Source organism: Triplophysa dalaica, chromosome 9 (genome assembly GCF_015846415.1).
Source record: "Triplophysa dalaica isolate WHDGS20190420 chromosome 9, ASM1584641v1, whole genome shotgun sequence".
Classification (NCBI taxonomy): Eukaryota; Metazoa; Chordata; class Actinopteri; order Cypriniformes; family Nemacheilidae; genus Triplophysa; species Triplophysa dalaica.
The window spans coordinates 15157243-15173604 of NC_079550.1; the positions used below are offsets into that span (position 1 = coordinate 15157243).

Below are 16362 nucleotides of genomic sequence, written 5' to 3' on the forward strand. Positions count from 1 at the left end.
TATTTCTGTCATAAATTACTCCCTCCAAGTTGTTCCAACTTTTATTCTGTTGAATACAAAGAAAGATATTTGGAAAAAATGCCACTGATATTTCAGGTACATCATTGACGACTAGCATAGTAGGAAAAAGGCCAGTCAAAGGTGCCCTAGAACTGTTTGCTTTCCTAAATTCTTAAAAATATCTCATTTTGTGTTCAACAGACTAAAGACATTTTCACAGGTTTGGAACAACTTGAGGTGAGAGTAGGTAAATGATGAAAGAATTTTCATTTTTGGTTTGAGTTTTCCTTTAAGAATTGAAACGTTTGCTGCAATGCACTCTGTGTTAGATATCCGTTAATCAATACACTTTAGGAGAGTCTGGTATAGTTTTTTATGACTTATGCTGTGTTTCAAGTGATCCAGCTCTGTCCACGCCCTCAGACACAGCCTATGCAATACTATCCATTAAATGCCCCACTGCAGCTTTTGTTAGCTTGTGGGTGCCCAACGTTATAAACACAGCTTGTTAGAGGCCAGAGATAGAATGAGGGAAGGAGGAAGTGGCTGTGTCATCTGTGTTCCAGCCTCCATCTGCTCAGCATTGGATAGACACGGGAACTCTTGTGGGAACCCCTTGTCCCAGCTGAGAAGCATAACCTGCCCTTATAAGGCATTGTGGGTATTCTAAGCTCTGGGAGGAGGAGACATGGCCACAACATTGCCTACCCATCTGCGAGTATATGAAAGCAATGGGAGTTCCAGCTGGCTTTAGGCAGTGGCGTTGTGCTGTATACCCAGACCGGCCCTGGAAAAAGGAGCACCGGTTGGGGGGTGGGTACAGGACCGCTGGATGAGTAGGATGGTTGGAGTTCCTGTACAAGTACAGTCTTGTCCCCTGAACATTACACGTTTAACTTTGTTTTTGTCAGGGATGAGAAAAATGGGTGCTTTGATGAGGTAATATTTGTCTTTTTTTACCCCTCCCAATTGACTTGTTTGTTGGTGCAGAAGTGGGCGTGGCTCCATGTGTGTGCATACACCAATGTGACCCTGGACGACAAACCAGTTTTATGGGTAAATTTTTCGAAATTGAGATTTGTACATCATCTGAAAGCTGACAAAATTAGGTTTCTATTGATATATGGTTTGTTAGGGTAGGACACTATCTGGCGGAACATCAACTGTTTTATCAAGCTGGAATCTGAGGATGCAATAAAAGCTAATATTGAGAAAATCGTCTTAGAAGTTGTTAATCTGAGGGACCGTAGAGGCCATACACTCCCAAAAGTTTTTTATACATTTACAGTAAGAAATGTATAGAATATCCTCATGGAACATGATCTTTACTTAATATCCTAATGATCTTTTGCATAAAAGAAAAATCTGTAATTTTTACCCATACCTTGAATTTTTGGGGATTATTAAAAATATGTTTTTTATGTGCAACTTAAGACTGGTTTTGTTGTCCAGGGTCACAAATGTGTTGCTCCACCCAGAGACATGTGTGGCGTGAAAAGTGAAACATCATTGATGTTCTTAAAATAAAGATTTCTACCCTCGAACAGCATTGCGGCTTTGTTACGGGGCATTAGCCCTTAAGGAAATGCCAGCGTCTGCCTGTGTGGAAAAATAGTGAAATTGAGTATGTGGAAAACATGCTTGTGTGCATCGTCGACAAACACCAAATCCATAAATTCTGGATACAAACTCACCCTCGTGACACTGCGAACCTATATAACTTTCTTTTGCAGAACACAAAATATAATTTGACTTCCATTGTATTGACAAAACCACTTAGACATTTCTCAAAATATCTTATTTATCTTATGGAGTCATAAGTGTCTTTTTTTATCCACATTTAATAGATATCAGAGCCTAGCACAACAAGTCCTGCTCAGTGGAAGCAAGCCAGGCAGGCACTAACACAATCTTGACAAGTTGCTGTATGACTCAGAAAGCCCCGAGATGAAGAGTCAACGTAAGAGCTCAAACTCTCTTTTTTTGTCAGTCAACATACAACTTCCTGAACTGCACGTTACCACAGTGACCATGTATAGTTATGTCACAACATTTGAGTAAGATGCTCTGATAACTACATAGTGTTGAAAATGCAGTGGGTTTCCCCTCTCTGTCGCTGTACCTAGTACTGTGTCGGCTGTTAAACACCCACAAGTATTTCATTTTTCTGTTCTAACGTCACAAAACCCTCTCCCCCCCCAAGAAAAAATCATATTCATCACGTCTTACATCCAGCCCCTTGTTATCTTCTTCATACCTCTCAAATTCCCTCTGCAAGTCTTAGCCTATACATTTTTAGTTCTTTCTCTCACCTTAGCAGTTCACCTATGTCCCCCTCCTTTCCCATGATGCTTTGAGCTGTTCTTCCCATATCATGCATTTCTCACCACTCCCATTGCTCAAGGCCGCGACACATTAGTACACAATGAAGGATTTATTATCATTGTGTTGTGTTTGCTCTGTAACCACATTCTCAGGGACCGTCTTAAAAAGTCATGAACAAAGAGAGTAAGGGAAAGAAAAACGGGATTAAAGGGTAGTGACCTTTTTGTATGTTTAAAGTGTTTATTCATTTTCTGCTGTATGTAGTGCTGAGTTAGGGGTCAGCCTAAACGGAGAGGAAGTTTGTCATGAGCTCAGAACCAAACTTAGTGGGGTTACGAAGTTCAAACATCAGTTTCATAATTAATTTCTTCTTAAAGCAAAATTATTTACTTATCATTATTTCATACCAAACCGGTATGACTTACTTTCTTTCATGAAACACAAAAGGAGGATTTTATTAAAATGGGATGGGAAACCAACCACCATAAAAGCGTTAAAAACTAGGCCATAAACTATATTGCTGTTGATATAGTGCTGTATTCAAGCTGTCTAAAGGCGTACGATAGCTTTCTCTTTGGCATGTTAATGATAGAGAGAAGTAACATTGAACAATTCATAAACATTGTTCTTTTAATAATCTTTTAAATAAATATATGTTTTAATAAATTGATGCAGTTGACAAACTTTTCTGAATTATTAGTTCAACTTGCAGACTCAAGTACATTTTTCACTAAGTCTTGTAGGCAACAGTCCACTTTGTTTTTATTTCATAGAAAATGTTATTTTACAAAGTTTTGCAGCAAAAAGAAAGTGAAACAAGTTTGGAATGATTGTCGGGTACGTTAAAAACAGCTTTCCTTTTTAGGTGAAGTATACTTTCAACAATGCGGTGGATCTGACGGCCCGTGGTTGTAACAGTGGTTTTAGTTTCACGTTTGGGAGTTTACTGAAATTGATCTTGCATCTCTCAGTGTGAATGTGTTCACGGCACGACAGTTTCTACAAATAGACCTGTTCTGGTTTGAGAGTATAAATAGGCTCGTGGCAAAGTGGGCGGAGAGAAGATGGGAGGGGCAGCGATAGAAGAAAGGAGGAGGACTGGGGTATTGAGAAATACAACCAAACATTTTCATGTGTCACCACACAATATTTGAATTAAAATGCCTCTCACACACACACTATCATTGCATATTATTGATGACAGTCCATTTTCAAATACACTCATGTGGACAGATGAAATGATTGTGGTCGGGGACAAAGAAATTGATGCCTATAGAGAGTCAGAGGTAAAATTCAACATAAAATGAACATAAATTCAACCATTGAGCTTGAGCCGAGAAGCGTGCGCATAAATTACATACCGAATTTGAATATTTTTTAATTATCTAAAATAAAGTTCATCAAGAACTTGGCTTCACAAATTCATTGCTGTATTCAATATTTTCGAGGTTTAAAGTATAGTTTGAGTACTTTTGTTCAAAGTTTGAAGAGAGATTTTAATGACCCCGCTGCGATTGCTGGCATGTTAGAGATACTAAGCTATTGTGAATGTTTTTTTTAGCATTTATGCTTATATGTTTAAAAAGCTTGCTTATGGCTTCTACGTGCAATCCTAAGATTTTATTGATTGCTAACTTGCTAGACAGTCTAGTTGCTAGTGAATGTCCCATTTTTTTCTGTTTTTAGTACTGATTTTATATGCTACCCATAATAGATGCTTTTCAACTAATGTCAAGCCTTCAAGCACAAACCTTTAGTAGTTTTGTGGCTTACCTGGTAAAGCATTTTGTTTGCAGCTCAAAGGTCATGGGTTCAAAACATCAAACCCCAGGGACACATAAACTGACGAGAAATTGTAGCTTGAATTCATTGTATAAATCTTAAAGTATCTACCAAACGAATACATGTAAATGTAATATACAAATTCGAATGAAAGAAAGAAAAACCATGAGATGCGACCCAAGAGTGGCCAATGTGGTTTGTATTACTGGGGTGAGAACACAACAAGCGTGGAGGGAAAAGAGCCAGAGTTTCCATTAGTGCTTTCCCACGGATATCATTTGACTATTCTAAGGAATGGAGCCCTTCACATAACAAACAAAACTTCAGAGTGTTTGTTTCTCTGCCAGAAGACCATGTGAGGATGTGTCCCAGCAGTCTCGGATTGACCCGCGGGTGTCTTTCAGTCCAGAGAGTCTGGCACACGCGAGCTGATTGCTGGAAAACTTTACTTAACAACAGGTTCAAGGGGTGATTCACTGGATGTGATGTTGATGACACCATCTCTTAAAGAAACGATCACCCAAAAATAACCATTCTGCAATCACTCGCTTTTCCAAAATTCCATGCCTTTCAACAAAACAAAAGCATATAGTGATCGGGGACTGCAAGGTTCGAAAAACTACCAAAAAAGCATAATAAACTACCATAAAGCAAGCTTCGGTTGTTTTGAGATTATTTGCGATTATTTAGAGATTTAAAAAAAAAATTGAGTTTCAGTAAAATTCTCTTTTTCTCTATCAGGAGTTATTTTTTAACTACAGCAAAGTGGAACATTAACACGTTTTATTATAACAGATCAAAGGCTATGGTTGAATGACATAATCAAAGCTACACGGGAGATCAAACAATAGGATTATATGATAACCTTTGTTTGTTTATCCTGTTTCAAGGATGACCATTGTAATCCACTGACGGCAGCCGCTCATCATATATTCATAAAGCAAATATCACTGTAAATTTGTAAAGCAAATGGGTAATTGCGACGTAGCTGTTCCTCATCCTGTTCCCCTGCGCTCTGGTTCTATAATGTTAATGTTCCCAGAAGCAGAGGGCAGCTCACGCCGTCTGGAAAATATTACTCGGATTCCAGCAGGCGGGGTCTCCATTATGTTGGCATATGTGTGAGAGGGTGAGGGAGAGAGAGAGAGAGAGAGGGAGAGAGAGAGTGAAAGATTGATAGGACGGACCAAAGGAGGGAGAACTTGTTAGCATTCAGAACTGGAAGAACTTGTATCTTGTCTTAATGATCAGGGATGTGAAATGCACTTAATGTTGAGTCATTTGGAGTCCAGTAGGGGGTGCAGCTCAGTGTACGGAGTAGTAATGACCATAGATTTATCTGGAAACATGTCTTGTGTTACTTGGTGAAGAAGAGAATATGGGGTGCGTCTCGTCTAACTTCATTTAAAGGAATTGTTCACCCCAAAATGAAAATTGTATTAAGTACTTTCTTTCATGTCATTTCAAACCTGTATGATTTTCTGTCTTCCACAGGACACAGAAGAAGATATTTTGAAGAATGTCTTTAACCGAACAGCGACTGCACCCATTCCCTTGCACTGGTTTTGTGACCATACAATAGAAGCAAATGCATCCCGCTGTTGTTCGGTTATCAACATTCTTCAAAATATCTTCTTCTGTGTCTTGCTGAAGAAAGAAAGCCATACAGATTTGAAATGAAATGACAAAAGGGCTTTTACCAAACAACTCACTGACTTGCAAAACCATGAAGACATTTCTCAAAATATCATCTTTTGTGTTCCACAGAAGAAAGAGTCATTTTTATTGTTTTTGAATGATATCGATACTTAAATCGGAAGACTTCATTTTAATAGTGCAGAAGACAAATTATTGTTCTGTGGATGGTTTGCAAAGATCTTTTGTAAGGCCCACCACACTTATCTTAGCAGTTTCGATCTTTATCTTATCTGTTTCTTATCATTCTATTCAATCTGTTTATCATATAGATGCCTAGATATAAATCACTGTTGCCTAGGCTGCGCTTTTTAAATGATGTTGCTATGAAATCAAGCTGTAAACTTAAAGCCGCCATTACATATAACCTGCAGGTACGCTTGGCCTGTTTTTTGACTCGAGTCTGTGCACATCAGTCTTGCTTTCCTTACTGTTCCCTATCTGAAATCTGCCTCAAATCCGCTTCAGCATGCACTAGGGAGGGAGGGGGCAAGACTGGGTGGGCTAAGAAAATAAGAGCAAAAAATGCATCATCAATGGTCGAATTTCTTTCAACACCAAACGCTAGTTGTGCACATTTCTACAGGGCTTTCGATCCTGTTTATATTGCTGGTACAGGGGGGATTTTACCTTAAACCCTATTGCAGAAAAACTGAACGAATGAGCTTAAGGGAGGTAGAGAGGGGGAGTGTGTCATTTTTCAGAAGGACTGACTCGTGCCTCTGTAGGCAGTGAGGGGGTAGTGTGGGGGAAAGGAGGGAGAGAAGCAGGGAAGAGAAAAGTTAAAGTTGAAGAAATGGCAGCTGAGGAGCTCCCGCACATGGAATCAAAGAAGTTAAAATAACAAACTCCGAACACTTTCTCTAACAAGGGCTGTTGCGTTGGAAGTACAAATAATTCATATCACTGAAGCAACAAGGACGATGAAGTATCGAGGCCTGGTAAGAACACAGCATGCTTTCTGCTAAACAAAAACAGCTGGAACATTCTGCTGTGTCAGTGTGGGGCTTATTGACACTAAAATATGTGCTTCTAGGCAAAGTTTAGAAAAGTCTTATTGTTTGATTTATTTTGTGTTTAGAGTTTTCATTTCAGATAAACAGCATGTGGAATGTAAAGTTAGCAGTAGACCGAAATGGATTTTAAAAATTGTCAGACATTGCTGAATGACTAGGCTGTTGGTAGAGTCGGGCACTATTATATAATTTAAAGCAAACATATAAATTCTGTCATTGTTTACTCTGCCTTATGTCATTCCACACCTGCGTGACTTTCGTTCTTCGATGTAACACAAAAGAAAATATTTTGAAGAATGTTGTACCCCACTGACTTCCATTGTATGGACACTATTTGAGACATTTTTTTAAATCTCTTCTTTAATGTTGTGCAGAAGAATGAGTCATAGTTTTTCAATGGCACGAGAGTAAAAAAATCATGACAGAAATTGTATATTTGTTTCCATTCTGTTGTCATCACCCAAGTATCCAATTATAAATTTACATCTACAGTGTTGATCATCATGATCAAAACTTATCTGGAGATTCTCTTTTATGTTGGACATATTGACTATCAGTGTCTGTGTTTACTCCATAGTCTCTGACGATCACAGTAATGAAATCTCTGGCCTAGAACCAGCAGATTCTGTTGAATTCCTAGCTTGAAGGAGAGCAGGATAGATAATGAAAATGCTGCCTGTCATCGGGCCATTCCACCCCGCTACATTTCTTCCTGTCTGTGTCATCATCGACCTTCTGCTGATAGCCACAGTGACTCAAAACAAGCAAACAAGACTGAGACCTCAGCTAGCATACATGCATTGAATTCTGGGGTTTTCTCAGGCCTGTCACCCACTCTGTGATGTCCTGTTGTGATACTCCACGAGTCAGCATTCTATTGCATTAGTACGGATACACCCTACGGTCAGCAACACGTTAGTCGTGTCTGAGTTTCACATCAGCTTTGAAAAACATTTGAATGTGTGCGAATAACATTAGAGGTTTGATGAATGTCTTGCATCAGAGTTCTGGTATCTGTTGAAGAGAGATTGCCGCATGTCTTTGTGTTCTTCGGACAGTTTCACCCGAGATTCAGTGGATTGCTTTAGGGCCACATTCCTTACAGGAAGATCTCAGGCACAGAAAATGAAGCTAACATTGTGACATGTTGCTCTTGACTGCTGAGGAGAGATGTGATGTGTTTCGAGCACTGAGATAAGGAAGACTGAGAATGCTGAGTGTGCTGAGAAGAAATATAGGCAAATATTAGCTATTTTGAAGAAGGTTGAAGATAGTTTTGGTTTGTTTAGTATTTCATTCGTCAGCAAATAATTCCATTTTGTATTACTATTTTAAATTGTGCAAAACCGTAAAAAAGTGTGAACATTTTTAAGGTTGAGTAAGCAGTTTGTAAGTCGCCATTTCTCGTGCCCTTCAAACATCCTCTGGACATGAATGCCATGCATTGTCTGGCAGGCCCGACTGAAGGACAGTCTGTCACTTTCCAAGTCAAAAGGCAGTGGTGTGAGGTGTGTTTTGAGAGTTTATCTTGTGGATGGATTAGAACATGTTTTGTAACACTTTTCGCCTGTTTAGAGTTTATCTTTAAAGCCAGTCACACCTGTCTGTCAACTGTCCACCGCTGTCTGACACCCACCAGCTGACTTTCCAAACTTACACGGCCCCTTTAACAAAAGGGCAGCCAGCGAGTCAGCAGTTTCATGTAAATTGCAACGCCGCCCATGGCATTTCTAACCGCCCGAGTTGCAATTAAAGGAGCACTACGGATATCTTATTTGAAGATTTATTGACGACGGTGGTTTAATAAAGGATGTTATGATATGGGAGGTGTTTAGTAAAGGCGGTGCCAGTGTCTTTGCTTTGTAGTGTATATTGAGGAAGTCTGTAAGTTTACATTTCTGTTCTTCTTAAATTTGCATGACCCCTTGGAAATATGCAATACGAAATGTACTTTCTTTGCTCATGGTGGCATCATGAACTTTGCACCCAGACGTATTGAGCTAAAATTAATTGACTTGTTATCACTGTTGCTGGTAACATTTTGCAAACAAACTGGACCGTGGTAAAACATCTGTCATAATATTTGGAATTGGCTATCCTGTGACTCAGTGGTTAAAGCATGGCGCTAGCCACGCCAAGGTCATGGGTTCGATCCCATGGATTTCACATACTTGGAAACAAATAATAATATAATGTGATGTAAGTCACTTTGGATAAAAGCGTCTGCCAAGTGCGTAAATGTAACTATGTAAATATATGACTGCAGAATACACGACAAGCAAAACAGGGGAAATGATGATTTCTTAAAATAAAAAAAACTTTGGTGACACTTTGGTATTTGTTTGCTTTCCTGACCATCTGCAGAAATCTCAACAGCAGGCGTCTGACCTTTTTACACTTCGTGTGAAAAAAGGAGTAAACAGAACTGAGAAACCCTGAGGCCTGCTTTACACTCGTCATCGGTGTATAATGTTGTTTAATGCATTATTGCAGTATTATGTTGATTATTTCTTCATTATGTATTCTAAAACAACTTTGACCTTGGAAAAATTGCTATATTAAAAGATGTATAAATCTAGCTGTGGCTCTCCACAGCGGCGTGTGTCTCCACCCCTTGTTCTTTCCTGCTGAGGTATCGAGCGAGCCAAATGATTGAATCAGGATGGAAATTGTTGGTAACCTTAATAGCTTAAAATCATAAGCAAACAAGATTTGTTTTTCTTTTCCACCATTCTCCCCATTCTTGCCGTGAACGGGGGTGCTCATAACTTTGCTCTAGATATCTAGGAATGTGGCCTTTATCTTCATTAAATATGGAAAAATCCATGATACATTTTCTTCTCGCGAGTCATTCATCCTTCAGCTCTGTTCAGGGTCTAAAACATGAGTGAATGTGTTTATTTGATCATTGAATCATTTGTGTTTATGAACCACACAAACGAAGCGATTCACCAAAATGATTCAGATTTCTCAGTGCTATAACAGTGTTTTAGTTCACATTATTGTTGTTAAAAAAACAACTATTTACAAAAAGGACTGAATTACTTGAACAAGTTTACAGCGTGACTTCTTTAGGTTAATAAATATCTAGCAATGACCTCCATTTAAATCGGGACCTGTTAGCTGTCCTTGATACAGAAAGACTTCGAGAAATCAAACGCTTGAGACTTCATTCTGTGTTTCATTCTCCTTTTTGTAGAAAGTAGAAATCTTTGTAATTGTAGCTTAGCTTTGGTGTCTGTTCATCCGTTTCCGACGACCGCTAATGTCTTTTTGCAATCTGAGAAGTGCTGACTGAGGGGCTTGACTCTGCAGATCCTCCTGACACAGATTTTTCGTTACAATTAATAGGTGGGATGTTGGAAGGGCAAGCAGAAAGCAATTATGGTTAAATTCCTCTCGGTTCTTTCGGCCTGTACAAGCAAAGACCTCCTTCGTTCTAATGGGTTTCACAAAAACAACCTGCCTGCGGACCTCTCTCAGAGCCTTTCTGTGCTTTTTTCCCAAAGCTGGATTTGGAAAATGTGAGCACATGGCAAAGGCGTGTAGTTTTGCCTCATAGACCAGCATGTATGGGGAAGAGGACCAGGGTGGGTGCAGGAAGGAAAAATCCATAAAGCCCCCAGAAGAACAATGCTGTAACCGAGGCTGAAAGTTAAGAAGGGGAAGGGACTCCTTTTCGGTCACAACATATTTATTATTTTAAATGTCTACGTTTTAATGGCTTTTGGGCCAATATATGAGTTGTACATCTATGTAATGTCCAGATAATGTTTGTAAACAACCACACAGATATGAGTCATAGTACACACATCATGTTTAATTTGTCAAGGACAAAATCTGGGCTCTGTGAGATATTAGTCATTTCAGTGTTGTTTACCTAGATGACGGTCATCCACCTGACAAAACATTGCATGTATTTGCGCCCATGTTCGTGAGTTTTAGTTTTGATTACGTCTCCTGTCACAGTTTACACATAATGTCTGTTTATTAGCAAACCTCAGATTATGTAAGCCGGCAGTCATTGTGGTTGCAAAAAACATCACATGTAATTGACGGACATGACAGAACATCCTTATTTATGTGTAAATGGGCAGGTAGGCAAACAAATGAAAAACAAATATGTATTATGTAAGTCTTGTCTCATATTTTGTGGTCCCAATGAAAATGATCTTTCAAATCGTTGGACAAACTCTATGGTTGAGTTAGGCAGCAAATGATGTCACGGTCTATCTGAACTGTCGGTTTAGTTTTGAATATGTCTCCATCATCAGTGTTTACTGTGGGTTCTGTGTTATTGCTGTTGATTATGAAATATGACAAGTGTATTGTAAGTGAGTCAGTGCACTGCACGCTAGTTTTATTTGCTTTTAATTCATTTCAATTCAATTTTATTTATAATTTATTTAGTGCTTTTTACAGTAAATGGCATTTTAGAATAAGTAAGAGCATTCAATGTTAATGGAATTCAGAGAACCCTTAGCTAACCTAATAACAGCAGTCTTCCGGTGAGCAAGCCAGCAGCGAACCAAAACTTCAATGATGAATAAATGGAGAAAACCCTTGGAAGAACCCAGACTCAGCCAGGAGGGCCAGTTCTCCTATGACGGATTACAGCGCCACTCAGTAATTTTAATCAAAAACATTTACTCAGTCACTTTTAATCAATGAGGAGAACTTTTTAGTATCGATTTATTAAGTTTGTTTGAAGCTGTTTAAGTCAAGTTTTGTTGAAGAGGAATGTTTAGGCATGGATAGACATGATGTAGCTGAGTGCAGCTATAACTTTAAACTGCTGTCATACAGAAAGAGAAACTAAATAGAGGTCGACCGATAGGTCTTTTTTCAGGGCCGATATCGATTATTTCAGGTCAAGTAGACCGATTGCCGATATTTTGAACAGATATATTAGTTAGGTGTAAAAAAACAAATATGTTCAAAATTAACAATAACAAAAACCTCATCAACAATGGTTACTACACGTTTACTATAGTAACACTATGGTGAACATTACTCTAGGCAAAAGACTCACTAAATCCTTGGCTGCATCAGAGCCAAATGGCGCATTTCAAAATTAAATTAATTTATCGTCAAATTGGCTTTTAAAATGACAGATGTCGATAATCAGAAAAATGCTTGATATCGGCGTTGATTATCAGCCAGTTCGATAATCGCTTGACCCCTAAAATGAAATATTGTAAACACTGTTTAGCAATAAAGTAACAGAGTATACTTTTGTTAATAAAGTCTGTTTTTAGTCAGTTTTTTTACTTGTAAATGAAGTCAAATATGTGACATCAAATGACACAAAAACATTTGAATAGTGGTTTCATTTTGGTTGAAAACATACATATATAATGCATTTAAATCTAGTTAAGATCCGATTTGTAAAAAACGGATTTTATGTGTTTTTCTTTTGAGTTGTCATTGAAGCTCTGTTGTACTGGTCAGCAGGCTGATGGTCCTGTAGTGAAGTCACATCCTGGCACTACACTTGGTCCCTCTCACCAGTTGTATTTTATCTGCTTGCTCCTGTCTCCCGCCATAGTCCCCTCTCTCGGTTCTGTCGTACGGTATCAGCCGCTGGCCTTTTTAGGTTTGCCGTACATCACTTTAATTAAAGTAGTTGCTCAGGTGTGCTGTATCTATCCCTCTCTTTCCCTCCAGGGGACGGGCGCTGCTGTGTCAATAGCAAAACAACAGCCGTGGCAGCTGGTGCATTCACACAATGTGTCTGTGTGTATTTCAATGCATAATCACGCATTTGTTCATCCAAGTTTGTTTGTGTGGCAATGAGTGTGTGTGTGCGTATCTAGATATTTCTGCCGAAGCAAGGAAGCGGTACCCATAGTCCTCTATGATCGGGATTACAGATACACCTTTGATGTTTTTGTGCCCTGCTTGTTTATGCCCAAGCATCTGTGGATAGGTACCAGTGGCTGAGGTAGTTTTGGAAACATGGATTTTTCTAACCTCGGGGATCTAATGAGAAAAACCCAGGCCTCCATTTTGGAGCGGGGGATAATTTTTAAGGACAATGAGCCGGTGAAGGATGTGAGTATGAATGGGTTTAACTTGCGCACACCACTTTAGCTGGTGACAGTGGTAATGTACAACACATGGTCAAGTTATACAGTTTACCTTGCATTGCCAAGTTCTTGGGTTCGATCCCAGGGGATTGCACGTAGTCAGAAACAAATGTTTAGGATAATGCAATGTAAGTCGCTTTTGGATAAAAGCGTCTCCCAAATGCGTAAATGATATGTGCAAAAAATGGTTTTACCTTTGCAATGAGCAAAAACATGGTAATACCATTCATGATTCTACAAAAATGGCACCATACATCTGTTCTTTTTTGTACTTTGTGTAGTGTTTTGGACTTTTTTAGTTGACGCATAAATAGTTAATGTTGTTGTGTTTTATGCATTCAGCACTGTTAGGGTTGGTTTGAAAGCCGGGGGTAAGATGTGAAATATCAAAAATGTTCTGCAGCTTTAAGATGTTATCCTTTCCCTAACATGTGTGACTTAATATGTGAGAAATATTTTATCAGTGTGCTTCAAAATTCAACTGAGCAAACCATCCAGAACAAACATTAACAGGGTTTAGAATGAGCTGAACTCTTGTGTGTGATATGAAATGGGAGGGGCAGTGTTTTTGAGAGGTTTTTTTTCCCTCGGGGTCCTCTGAGGGCCCTTATATTCTGTGTGTGTTTACATCACTTTACATTGCTCTGCCTCTAGAGGGTATAGGTGTGATTTTTTTTTTTAAATGTCAAATTTCTCTCTTTCTTGCTCTGTTAGGCTGTGGGCAGTGACGGAATTCGGGTGACAATGGAGAGCGCCCTGACTGCCAGGGACCGGGTGGGCGTGCAGGACTTTGTCCTGCTGGAGAACCACACCAGCGAGGTGGCGTTCATCGAGAATCTTCGCAAGCGCTTCAAGGAGAACCTCATTTATGTGAGAATTGTTGATTCACTGAGATCAGGGTGTGTTATTGTTCATTTGTCATCTGGGTGTTGATGTTCTCATGTGTTTTCACACACAGACGTACATTGGTTCAGTGCTGGTGTCCGTGAACCCCTACAAGGACCTGGAGATCTACACTAAGCAGCACATGGAACGATACAGGGGCGTCAATTTCTATGAAGTCTCACCTCACATGTAAGTTATCATTGCCCACAATTCTGCACCACAATGTCTGAAACGTTGATTTATGTTATTAAATACTTTGGCCTCAAACACATAAAACCCTTAAAATGCAACAAATTACTCTTTATGTACAACATATACGTTCTTTTTTTAACCAGGAGAGCGAACTTTACTACTAGTTTGTGTGAGGAAGTTAAATGTAAAGTGTATACTTCTCAGTTGTCAGTTAAGATATTAAGAAGGGTCGAGGTGATGGCTCCTCTCACACTGACAGAAGACTGGATGTGATGGGGGGTTATTTCAGCTGTCATATCGGCTGAAATAACACAGACCCTCTCTGGTGTCGTCCTGCTTTACTCTAATGAAAGACATTTTCGCGCTGGTCTTTTCCACCAATTATGCAACAGTGTTGTTTCTTAAAAGCCATTTAAGCTCTGCAGAAGCAATGGGTTATTTTCAATTTGCCAGGAATATTTTTATAAGAAACAATTTTTGTATCTTTTCAAAATAAAACAAAGATGATATTAATAGGAGAGAAGCAATACACTCACGATTCGATACACTACATAATACTGTGGTTATGATACAATAGTGCAAAATATTATCACAGTATTTTGGGCAAAATTTTTAATGAATCTGAATTTCAAATAACTATTTTGAAAAGATTCACAAGGACATTTTTGTTATGGAATTGCCAACATTCACTGTTTATTTGAATCTTTTGTGTGTAGCCCAATTAATAATGAATAATAATAATAATAAACTGAATTTAGCATTAAATCAAAACAAAGAAAGGAATTAAAGGGATACTTCACCAAAAAATGACAATTCTGTCATCATTTACTCGCCTTCAAGTTGTTACACATCTATATACATTTCTTTGTTGTGATGAACACAGAGAAAGATATTTGGAAGAATGATTATAACCAGCCAGATTTTCCTCCCATTGAAATTATACAATGAAAAATACAATGGTAGTCAAATGTTCCCCAGAACGGTTTGCTTTTCTACATTCTTAGAAATATCTTCTTTCGTGTTCAACAGCGCAATAAAAATGATAAAGTAATTTTTCCTACTATGGGAGTCCAAATCTTTCCGGTTATAAGCATTCTTCCACATATCTTGTGTGTTTATCAGAACAAAGAAATGAATACCCTTAATTATAAGTAATATTTAGATTTACAATTTCTTAATGAATTTTTTATGAATAGTTTTTTGAATAATATTAAAGAATATGTTCATTTGGTTCCTGTATTTCTAATATTCATTATTAATTTGACTTAAAGTCAAGATAGCGTTGCGGACAGCTGCCGCGGTTTGTAGCTCCTTGGTACTGTTATTGTTTGTTTGTCCTTTCTTAAACATTTTTTTTCCGATCAGTTTTACTAGAAACGAACAAGACATCAGAAAAAACACTCGAAATAACTTTTTGCCAACATTAGAGCATTCAGACGTTTTACTGCACATGTTTATTAGTTAATTATTTATCATTTGAAATATTCTAATTACTCAATATTTACCTTATTAACAATGAATTCATTGAAATGTTAAATGACAATATGCTATTAATATTTCAGCTGTGAAAATATTGGGTTACTCTTAGTCATGTAGTTATTTGGTAAACATTGACTTATTCTCCATACAGTTACGCTGTGGGCGATAATGCCTACCGCTCCATGCGGACGGAGAGACGAGACCAGTGCATCCTGATCTCAGGTGAGAGCGGAGCCGGCAAGACAGAAGCCTCCAAAAAGGTCCTGCAGTACTATGCCGTCACCTGTCCCGCCAACGAGCACGTGCAAACCGTTAAAGACCGCCTGCTACAGTCCAACCCTGTGCTGGAGGTAAACATTACACATGAACCGCAAATCTAATATAGCAGGAAGATAAGTATGGCCTGTAGCTGTTGTCCTGGGCTGCTGTCACAGCAGAAACACGCTACTAATTACTCTCAGCAATGCCAAGAAAAGAGCCGTGTTTATTCTGAGCTCTGAGTAATCCTGCTTGAAGTATAAACCTCAGCCGTAATTATATGACACTGTTATGATCCGACCGATAAGATTGGGACGTGCATGAAGGGCATCTCAAAATGGGAAGGCCAACGGAAGCTGCGCATAAGACTGTACTGCCAGATGTTTTGCAGATGTGGTTATTTCCTGTGTTCCTGTAATCTTACAGTGTGCGTGCAGCTGGTTGAGGTTTATTTTGTGCAAAGCAAACAACTTGTTTTTGGGCATGCCAGTTTGAATTAGATTTTGCTTTCTGATTATTTATCTTTCTTTCTTTTCTCAGGCCTTTGGAAATGCAAAAACTCTACGAAACGACAACTCCAGTCGCTTTGGGAAGTATATGGACATTCAGTTTGACTTCAAGGTGAGTCTTTTGGGATCCAT

At 38.7% G+C, this 16362-nt stretch overlaps 1 protein-coding gene across 3 annotated transcripts in view; it reads left to right on the plus strand.

Moving 5' to 3' along the window:
* Window positions 1–16362, plus strand: part of myo1cb (myosin Ic, paralog b) — a 38585-nt gene that overhangs the window by 9884 nt on the left and 12339 nt on the right. For 2 of the 3 annotated variants that reach the window (XM_056756583.1, XM_056756585.1), the window contains 4 exons: window positions 13622–13777; window positions 13866–13981; window positions 15615–15813; window positions 16262–16342. In XM_056756583.1, the coding sequence (XP_056612561.1) occupies window positions 13622–13777; window positions 13866–13981; window positions 15615–15813; window positions 16262–16342 (552 nt within the window). Of the gene's footprint in view, window positions 1–6563; window positions 6744–13621; window positions 13778–13865; window positions 13982–15614; window positions 15814–16261; window positions 16343–16362 lie in introns of those variants that run through there. The other variant, XM_056756584.1, reaches the window with a different exon arrangement.